An 11,083-nucleotide genomic window follows, 5' to 3' on the forward strand; every position below is an offset into this window, starting at 1 on the left:
GGGATCATTGCACCAATGATCACAGCAGAGTTTGTATGTTCAATCTATTTTCCAATGAACAAATAAGGAACGGAGCAACTCCCATGGAAAAATAAAACTGATACTAAAACTGCTGCCAAACAAGTTTGCAGAAGGTTGTGAGGGAAGGAACAGAAAGAGGTGCCAAAATAACCCCCCTCCTCCCAACATCCATTCAACCCCAACTATGTCCCACATTACATTTAAGGAATTTCAGAGAAACCTTTGCCAACTGCCTGCATCATATACTTATTGGCAAAGCACGCTTTTTGAAGCAATACAGCTGGACCTGAAGGGCTACCCCATATCTGCAGACAAGAAGGTCCCATATAAACAATGGGCTGCTTTTATTTCAGATGGCACTTTTTAGGCTGCGTCTAGACAGAGGCCGAATACTGTAAACTGGACATTTACACCACGATTTTGTCCAGAAACACAATGTATTGGCAGGTGAGGAGGGTGAGGAGAGAAATACGGTACATTATTTTGATTGCAGCAATGCTACACGCAAGCTACAAAAAAAAACCCCAAACCCAAACTTGTATGCATGAAGATCGGCGATACCACAACACCCTTGTGTCGGGAAGCACCCTTAAGGTGTTCCTTGAGTTTGGAAATGTTGACTGAGCTAGTAACGTCACCCCTCCACCCACAGGCGACTCCCTCTAGTAGTTTCCCCGTATTCCCCAGAGTGCAGAAAGCACGCGCGCAGGTGTCTTGCCTCCGTGTGCACGCGCTCGTTCACCCTTTGATGTTCAGCAGACGCCCCCACTCGCCCAACCTGCCCCACCCGCGCGCCGACTTTCAAGTCTCCTGCCTCCCACGGACTGAAACAAGCACGTGAGAACGAGCTGGGGCCACTCACGTGTCTCCGTCCTCCGAGACGAAAGCGAACGTCTCCAGCAGCAGCTGCTGCCGGATCCTTTCGGCCTCTTCCTCCTCTTCCTCTTCGCCAGGGTGCCGAGGAGTCTCTCCCAGCCCCGCCAAAGACTCGACGAGCGAGGAAGAGCCGTAGCTGGAATCGAGCCGCTCGTCCGGCTCCGACGCCGAGCTCTCCTTGCCTGCGGCCGCGTCCGGGAAATCGGCAGCCTTGTCCGAGCGGACCCCTCGGGCTGCCGGCGACCGGGGCTCGCCTTCGGGCAGCTGGCCCTGCAGGGAGCGGATGGAGCCGAGGCCGGAGTCGCACTGCCCTTCTTCCAGGTAGACGCCGCCTTCCACCTGCACGTCCTTCTTGCCGTCGCAGCAGCTCCGGGTTTCCGACATGGTGGCGGCGGCGGCGGCGCAGGCAGCAGGAGGGGCGTCGAGGCGCGAGGCAAAGCGGAGCTCGGGGCCCTGGCGGCGTCTAAAGGCTGGAGCAGAGCCGCGTCCCAGGAAACCCCGGCGGGAGGAAGCGCGGAGGGCGCATAGCCGAGCAGGAGAGGGCGATGCGGCGCGTGAAAGAGCCGCGGGGCCAGCAGCCCCGACGCTTAACCAGCCTGACTCCGCCCACCTCTGCCGGAGCCAAGCCCGCCTCCGAGGGAACGGGCGCCGCCTAGCGGCAAGACGGTAACATGAATACACCCTCCACACGCCCCGACGCGCACACAGCCAAGCGACGCACACGTGTCCGCGCATGTACGTGTGAAAGGAGCCCTGGGTAGACTTTGCATCGCCCGCATACGAAAGCAACGCCGAAGCCCCTATTCGGGATTTTGAACCCACGGACACCAGAAACGTGGAAGGAATAAGAGATCGCGCAAGCTAGGGTCGCACATGGTCCCACCCCTGGTTGCCGGGTTTTCTGTACCAGTTTGAAGGAGGGGGCTATGCAAATGAATGGGACCTTATTATGCGGGAAGAGTCAGGGTATCTAGATGCGAAAGAGGACTAACTTCTTGCACCTTTAGTAGCTTGGATTGAGTCAGACCAACGATCTATCTAGCTGAGTATTGTTTCTACATTTGACTGGCGGCGGCTGTCTAAGGTCTCAGGCAAGGGGCTCCGCAGCCCTGCTTGGTGATGCTGGGGATTGAACTCAGGACGTTCTGCGTGCAAAGGAGATGCTCTAGTCTAGCGCTGAGCTTAGGCCTTCCGTTGCTACAGCAGGTGCAGCGTGCTATGCTAAAATCTCTTTTTCTGCACAACTATCAGAGCTGCAGGAGCCCCGTCCCCTTTTGTACCTGATCACCTTAGAAAGGAGAGGATTAATTGGGGTTCCCCCCTTCAATGGAGGGGTGCGGGTGGCGCTGTGGTCTAAACCGCAGAGCCTAGGACTTGCCGATCAGAAGGTCGGCGGTTCGGGCTCCCTCAGCCAATAAAGCGAGATGAGCACCACAACCCCAGATTCGGTCATGACTGGACCTAATGGTCAGGGGTCCCTTTACCCTTTGCCTTTATCTACCTTCAATGGAGTGAGACAGCCATTGGTGGGGTGGGGGTTGCTTGGAATCCTAAATAAATTCTATTTATTTTGAAGCACACAGGCACACTCACAGCCAGCTAGTCTCAAATTGAGGCGGACTTCCAGACTCCAACTTTGCCTTTTTCTCAAGGAGAGCCTTCCTGGGCCAGCAGGCAGCTCAGCTGGACTCTGCTGATTCTGATCAAATGCTGCTGCTTCTGTACAAGTTGCAAGATTAGGAAACCCTGTAAATGAAATGATAATATAAACAAAGGAGTTGTGTTCCCTTTTTGTGTTTAGGTGAGGAGCCTGGGGGTGCTGCTATATCCAGCTGTGCTTTTTTGACAGACAGGTAATGAGGGTGGCCAAGAATAGAAACCAAAAGTGCCGGCAAGGTTCTCGGGAATTGAAAACCTAGTTCTTGGAAATCAGAGGAAGAGAGTGGTATTCAAGTAACTTTTGCTGAGAATAGACACATTGAAATGGATTAACATGGCTAAGGTAGTCCCATTAATTTCCACGGGTCGGCTCTGAGTAAAACTTAGTTGAATACCACCCTTTGTGCTACTGTTTCGATCGGTTAAAGGTTGGCGTAAAGGCAGAAGGATTTTCTTAATGAGGTTGCTAGGAAGAGAAAGCAAATAATCATAAGAGTTCCATTGCAGAGTTGGAAGAGACTGCAAGGGTCACCTAGTCCAGCTCCCTGCAATGCAGGAGTCACAGCTAAAGAATCCCAGACAGACTGAATCCCTCTTCAAAAACCTCTAATGAACCATCTTCTGAGGTAGTCTGTTCCACTGTTGAACAGTTCTTACCGTCAGAGAGTTCTTCCTAATATTTAGTCGGAAGCTCCTGAAGACCTACCCCAAGGAGAAAATTATAAAATAATTTATTTACCATTTTGGTCAAGACCCTCAAGGACTCGACTTTTTGTGGAAAGAATGATCCACTTTGTACAGCGGTACCTCGCAAGACGAAAAACTCGCAAGACGAAAGAGTTTTTCATTTTCTGAGTTGCTTCGCAAGACGAATTCCCCTATGGGCTTGCTTCGCAAGAAGAAAACGTCTTGCAAGTTTGATTTTCAATGCGTTCCTATGGGAATCCGTGCTTCGCAAGACGAAAAAACTCGCAGAACGAATTAATTTCGTCTTGCGAGGTACCACTGTATTATATTTTCCTTTATGTTGTGGACTGACAAGCATTCACAAAAAAAGTCTGACTGGTTTCAGATTCCTGCATTGCAGAGGTTTGGACTAAATGACTCTTGAGATACCTTCCAACTCTACAATTCTAGGATTCTGTGAGGATCCCGAAGGACAGAGCTGGCCTAGCAAACTCAGTCCCCCTTCCTGATCTGTAAAAATGCAAATAATAAGGGCCTGCCTACCACACGTTTCCCTTTCTATTTTTAAGAATGAAAATGTTGCAATGAGCTTTAGACTAGAGAAGACTGCTGTGGACCAGCAGATGGCGCCTCATCCTAGAGCAAGAGACAAATTCACCCATATCTACACGTGTCAAAAACTGCTTGGTCTGTGTAAACGGCTGCTTGTTTGGCAGTAACTAGAACACAGGGTATTAGTACCATAGTAAACGCTTATTATGAATGTTTCAAACAACACAGCTGCTAAGATATTGCAATGCAGGGCAGTATGACCAAATCACCAAATGCGCTCATCATATACCATTGTAAGGAAAGATATAATGGGCGTTATTTTTTGTGCAAGGAGAATGACTTCTACTTGTGCAACAGGACTTCATCTCCCCACTCTCCTCCTACCATGCACACTCTGTGCCATGCTCAAATCTGCTCTAAAGGGTTGGGGGAACCCTAGAACAAATTTAGGGGGGCTTCAGGGAGGGAACAGAGAGGAGTAAAATCCTTGTGCTGATGGAGGTTCACATTAGTTCTGTATGGATGGAATGCAAATAATATAAACCACAAAATACCACCAACCTTATACTGCCAGGGTATCAGCTTCTGTTTAGCTGCACCTGTTGTGTGCTGAGAGTAGTAATCTTACTGAGAGTAGGTAATCTTTCTGGGAGAGAGGGGGGAAACAAACTCTCTGAGGTAGATTAATGTTCCACTAATCCACGTCTAGGTTTTTCCCCTTTTACTGTTCCTTCTGGGAACTGATGTGAGTTATTCAAGTGGGAAGGAAGTTATCTCCAGGATGTGCCTTAAGCAACCTGGAACCAGCATTTTACCTTTCGCTTACGCCCAGTGTCTTTGAACTACTTCATGCCACACTGTTGTGTGATGATATAGCTAACAGAAGGGAGAACAATGTGTCACCCAACTGTTGTGTCCCCAAACCCTCGGTTCTGCTATGGGGGCTGTTGGGGTGCAACTCTCACCTTGCATGCCACACAATATGAAACACAGGCATCCTTTGGACATCACAGAACACTGGTGCACAAGTCTTGCAACATCTGTAGCAGTACTACGTGGGCTGCAAGTACATCTTACCTGTGATGTCAGAAGGATGTCAGGAGATACTGACATTGGACACTGTTTCCTTGGCACCAGCCAGCAAGGGCCTTGGATCTCTGCTATTGCAAGGGATCCTGGAGTGCATCTTATGGCCTGTGTGACATGCTCAGGCTCTTATCAGCAAAATGTTCCACAAAGCAAAAATCCCATGGAAGAACCAGCCACTGTAGTGAAGAAGTGGGCATGTCCCATGTCTACCCATGGGTGGGTTTATATTTAGTAGCTCTGTCCCCTCTTTACCTACCAAGCCCAGATATCTCATATGGTTGGTTCTTCTCTAAAACCCATGGGAAGTTCTTAATATTTAGGTCTTCTTAAAGGGTCAAGAAATATAAGGGAAGCAGGGGTACCGAGCTTTGGAATGAAGAGGCTGCTTCAGTAAAGAAAGGTAGAGACATCTGTTTCTTGAAAGAATAAACCAGATGAAAAGGAATGAGAAGCCGTGGATACAGCAGGCAGCTATTCCTGGAGGTAAAGGACTTGGCTAGGCCAAATCGCACCATGGCTCCATGAATAAGTGATGCGCTGTGCTGGGTTACCCAGGTAACCAGCTGTTTCTGGCACTAATGCCATTTAGAGGCATTTCAGCATTGGTGTTTTTTCTCCAACATGTTTATTTTCTGCTAACCACATTTACTGCACTGGTCCCATAGGGGGGGTGGAAAGAGGCCATGTGGTTGGGTAGATCCCATAGGCCAGATCTGCCTTTTGAGAACACCGGACATTGATTTAATATGCTTTGCAGCTCAGTGATGGGGATTCATGAACATTATATTCTAGCTGGCCTAGCTAGTATGTTTGTTGATCACTCATTTAAGATCCATAGAGGAAGTGTTAACAAGCTGGGACCCAGGTCCCTTAAAGAATTCCCACTCCCATATGAGCTTGCCCTATAAATTTAAGAATCACAAAGGATCCTTTTCCAGATCCCAATTGCTGTCAGAGGTGAAGCAAGTGGTGGACTGATATAGGGCCTTTTTTGGTTGTGGCACCTCAGCTTTGGAAATCTCTCCCTAGGAAGGATTAGACCAGGCATCGAATTTGATTTCATGATGCTCGCCACACTTCTCTGAGCAGGCAGACGTTCCAGTGTGAAAGTAGCTACCCAACAACAGCCAAGGTCCCTTGCTCTCACATCAGATCTTCAGGGTGACAGTGAGGACTCTAAGATACAGAGCCTAAACTTAGCTGAACTAGATGGGTGATTGCATGATTCATTCTAGGCTCTTGTGTTCATAGCTGTGGTGATGTAGCAGGGTGGGGAGAGGCACATCTGGAAAGAAGCAGCCCCTCTGATGTTGGTGCTTATGTTTGTGGGTAATTCTTTGTTACCACCACAACCACCTATCCTTCTGTTGTTTTCCTGCTAGGCTCAAAAGCTAGTTTCAACCAGTAGCATCTGCTAATGGTGTTATTTCCCCATAGTTTTGATTGTATAGAGATGATGTATAGAGATTTGATTGTATGCGCTGCTTAGGAACTGGTAGCAATTCCTATACAGTAGGTGTGCCCTTAATCTGTAACACAAGGATCTGATAAGCTATTATAAGATTATTGCTACCAACAAAGAGCCCCATCTACAAAGCTCAGGGTCCAATTAGGTTTTGCATTTCTGTTTGCATAACAAATGGCCTCAAAGCTGGCAAGTATAGCTTGACAAGGAGTGAGATGCATCTATTAAAGCAAGTGCCAGAACATATCGTCATGCAATTCGGCAAGAACATGTGTGAGAGTGTTACTAGGGAAACGATGGAACATATGAAACAGTATAAAACCTGTTTCATATTACAGCACATAAGACACAGATACTCAGGGCAGTTAACTGCTTTTTCTTTCTATAAGAGATCTCAGTAAGGGGTCTGTTGGTATGGGGGAAGGGATTCATCATAAAGTCCTGTTCCTTCAGCATGGGCTCATATTTAGGATTGTGCTAACCATTCAAAGAGGGACGTGGGTAGCACTGGGGGTTAAACCACAGAGCCTAGGACTTGCCAATCAGAAGGGCGGTGGTTCAAATCTCCGCGACGGGATGAGCTCCTGTTGCTTGGTCCCAGCTCCTGCCAACCTAGCAGTTCAAAAGCACGTCAAAGTGCAAGTAGATAAATAGGTACTGCTCTGGCAGGAAGGTAAACGGCGTTTCCGTGCGCTGCTCTGGTTCGCCAGAAGTGGCTTAGTCATGCTGGCCACCTGACCCGGAAGCTGTACGCCGGCTCCCTCAGCCAATAAAGTGAGATGAGCGCTGCAACCCCAGAGTCGGCCACAACTGGACCTAATGGTCAGGGGTCCCTTTACCTTTACCTAACCATTCAAAGTGCATTCAAGTGACCAGATTATGGTCCCCAGGCTAACTTTACACAGGATATTTGTCAGGGAGACACCAGTATGGCAGCTGGTTCCCACTGGGGCTGGTGAGGTAGAATGCAAGGTAGGCAACAGTAGGTGTAGGTGGAGCTAGTGCCAATGGCAGGCAGAGTCAATTAATTCTAGCTTTGTCTCCACCCTCCTCCTTCTGAGTTCTACACACCATATATTTAAAGCTCGTGGCTTCTCCCAAAGAACTGTAGTTTAAACCTCATAGAGCTAACAAACACAGAGCTGTTCCGATGTTGTTGGACTACAGTTCCAATCATCCCTGATCAATGCCCATGCTGTTTGGGGCTGATGGGAGTTGGAGTTCAACAGCTTTTGGAGGATCACAGGTTCCCCACTTGTGGAGGGCACCTGTGAATGACAGGAAGGGACAGTGGCAAGGAGCAGGAAATTCGATATAAGGAGGGACAATGCCATCAAAGCACTTCAGAAATGTTAGTGCGATGGGTAATTGCAATGGCATTTCCACTTTCGCTGTGTTTTCAGACACAAAGCATGTTTCCCCAAGCCACCGAAACTGAAACAGTACAATATTTCAATAACAACAAATCCATTTTTTAAAAATGCACACAAACAAATGTGAATTATTTAAAATATGGAGATTCTAGGGAAACATCTCATGCAGGCAGCTTAGCAAATGAACCCTGCCCAGCTGTCCTCATTTCTCAGTCTCAGTTTGTGCGCAAGTGATTTCATCTCAGGGTGCTTAAGGACAAAGCCTGGCCCTCTTTCTTGCAGAGGATCCAGGCTGCGTCTGCCTAGGTGAAGCAGAGCAGCTTTGTGGCAGGCTGTGAAATTCAGAATATGCTCCCCCAGCTTGCTACTGTTCCCATGGAAACGCTGGGAAGGCAGAGATGAAGTCAAGCGCTCCTTCCTTATAATGGTGAGATTGCCTGTATGTAAAGGGAACAAAAATGCAGGAGGTTATATTGGTTGATTTGAAGAAGAAATCCTTACAGAGACATTGTCGTTACACTTTTAGTAAGAATCTTTTTTTTAAAAAAAAGATCCCAGTGAGTTAGCTTCTGAGTTTCACAGGACTCTATTCCCCAGGCTTCCTGTAAAAAAAAAAAAAAAAGTAACACAAGAGGGAGGGAGAGAAAAAGATATTGCTGGTGTAGGGCATGGCAGAAACCCTGCCTACCATCTGCAATAATCCTGAAATGATACTTCTGGAAGCTCTTTGCTGCGTTTTGTTAGCTTGCAATCAGTGGAAAAGATATTAGCTTGTGGTGGAGGAAGGAGAGAAGGAAAAAAAACTCCTCCCTGTTGCTGGGTAACTGGGTTGACACTCCCTCACATCGGGATTCACACCCCTTTAAAAAGAATGCTGTGCAGAGGAAGTATTTACATCCAAATGTGCCCCGGTCTCCCCCCCCCCCCGCCCCGCCCCCGACGTCTCCTTCCCAGTCCTCTTGCAATGAGCTTCCCTTTTAACCAAGAGACCCCTGACAGTTAGGTCCAGTCGCAGACGACTCTGGGGTTGCAGTGCTCATCTCGCTTTACTGGCAGAGGGAACCGGCATACAGCTTCCGGGTCATGTGGCCAGCATGACTAAGCTGCTTCTGGCGAACCAGAGCAGCGCACGGAAATGCCGTTTACCTTCCCACCGGAGCGGTACCTATTTATCTACTTGCACTGCATGCTTTTGAACTGCTAGGTTGGCAGGAGCAGGGACCGAGCAATGGGAGCTCACCCTGTCGGGGAGTCAAACTGCCGACCTTCTGATCGGCAAGCCCTAGGCTCTGTGGTTTAACCCACAGCGCCACCCATGTCCCTTAGTGGCACCTTAGAGACCAGCTAAGTTTGTTCTGGGTATAAGCTTTCGTGTGTATGCACACTTCTTCAGATACACTGAAACAGAAGTCACCAGACCCTTATATATAGTGGGAGGATGGGGTTTTTCTCAGGAGGATAGTAGGAGATGGGTGATTGATTCAGTGGGTATGGTAAACCTGTTGACGATTGTTAATGACCGCAATTAGTCCTACAGGAAAAAGTTAGGGATAGTATGCAGAGGATTAGAATATGTAATGAGACAGGAAGAAGAGCCCTGCTGCTGCTGCAACAACCAACCAGATGCATACATGGGGAATTGCAAAATAGGGTGAGACTGGTTTCATTGGGGGTGGGGGTGAGGGATGTTCATGAAACAGAAACCGGCACTACTCCAGTTATGGCACAGTACATCTTAAGTAACACTAGAGCAACTTCAGACATTACATGAGACCAGTGGTGCCATCATGGCAGAACTTGGGGGCACAAGACCAGTTCTGCACTAGAGGGAATAAGTTGGCGGTCCCCAAATACAGAAGTGGAATCTGGCTTAACCCATTTTGGAGTAAGACTCATTCACCTTTAAAATGGGGAGACCCTTAAGACCGTTCCAAGCCTAAAATTGCCTAACTGCTTGATACACGGGAACATAATATGCAAGGAACCCATTCTTCCTATTGCTTATCCGCATCCTGCCAACTTGGGAGATGTGCAAGCTGGACAGGAAGTGCAGGGAATCTGCTTAACCGCTTCCTCAATGCCAAGCTTACATTCTAAGCCACCGTAATCAAATTTCATGCTGGTGTGCTTATGTCAAAGTAGCAGTGATTGAGTGGTGGCTCTTGGGGCTGGCAGGGCAGAAGACAGGGAGCCCAACAGTAGGTGGAGCCAGAGCCAAGGACAGGCAGATGCAACTAATTCTAGTTTTCTCCCCATCCTATTCCCTGCTGAGGGCTACAAGGGCAATGTTGAAGCTAAGGAGGAGGAATCTGACAGCTGGCGCCACCCTGGACAGATGGTAGGCAAGAAGGCAGGCTGGTGGTGGTGGGTGGACTAGCCCCCGCTGCAGAGTACTTGCTCTACCACATTAATGAGTAATATCCAAATAAAAAGGATCCCAGGGCATACTCAGCCCATAGAGGAAACTACGCTTGTACTCTGCCTTTGAGAGAAAACTGCTGCCCGTAGTTTTGGAGAAAATGCACAAAAGCATTTTAGAAGCTCATGGAGGGAGATGGGATTCCTTACATTCCAGGGGAGAACCTTTTGATGTCTACCAGCTGCTCAGGACACACACACTCCAGTATATATATATATACTGGGGAAGAAGAAGGGGAAGGAAAGACATGGCAGACATAAAAAATGAAAGTAATATTACAGTCTTAATAATTCAATATGCTATTACTATGCTGTTCAGTATACAATAAAGCACAGCATTGTGGAGATAGGCTGCAAATTTTAAATTTGGCAGCAGAAAACAAACTTGAACTAGCCCTGGGCAGAAAAATACAATGAACTCAAGCAAAAGTAAGGCTAATATGATGTCTATGCCTGGGGTTTCCAGCATAGTGCAAATGGGTGCAATCGTGCCCACAATGACTTACTTGGTAACTGCAAAGTGCCTGAGCGCCCCTCCTGCCCCCTGCTTCCTTCTTGACTTCATCATGAAAGCTGCATAGAACTGAAGGAGGGATTTTGAACACTGCCAAACATGGGTGTAGCCAAGGGTGGCAGGGAGGGGCAGCTGCCCCCCAATCAATAAAAACACACAGCAAACAGATTCTGCCCCAACCCCAACGAAAGGTCTGCTTTCCCCCAACAAAAATCCTGGCTACGTCCATGCTGCCAAGTGCAACTTCCATTCAAACAAGGAACCAGGAGCACACACTTAGCTATGCATTCACCATTGTTCCTTTGCAGCAGGGCTTGGATATGGTGCTGTTGAAATTTGGCTTTCAGCAGGGATCAGCTCCACTCAGGAGAACCCAAGTGGAGCTGATCCAAGTGGGGCTTGGATTTAAATTCAGCGCCAAATGCATTT

General features: G+C 48.1%; 1 protein-coding gene across 1 annotated transcript in view; it reads right to left on the minus strand.

The window, feature by feature from the left end:
- Positions 1-2,933, minus strand: part of NFKBIE (NFKB inhibitor epsilon) — a 28,079-nt gene extending 25,146 nt beyond the window's left edge. The window contains exons 1-2 of the mRNA XM_083732552.1: positions 2,399-2,933; positions 884-2,218 (exon numbers count right to left, since the gene is read on the minus strand). Coding sequence (XP_083588678.1) covers positions 884-1,632 — 749 coding nt within the window. The 5' untranslated portion in view covers positions 1,633-2,218; positions 2,399-2,933. The remainder of the gene's footprint in view (positions 1-883; positions 2,219-2,398) is intronic.
- Between the last annotated feature and the right edge of the window lie 8,150 nt (positions 2,934-11,083).

This window comes from Podarcis gaigeae (genome assembly GCF_964106915.1).
Source record: "Podarcis gaigeae genome assembly, chromosome: 3".
NCBI classification, from domain to species: Eukaryota; Metazoa; Chordata; class Lepidosauria; order Squamata; family Lacertidae; genus Podarcis; species Podarcis gaigeae.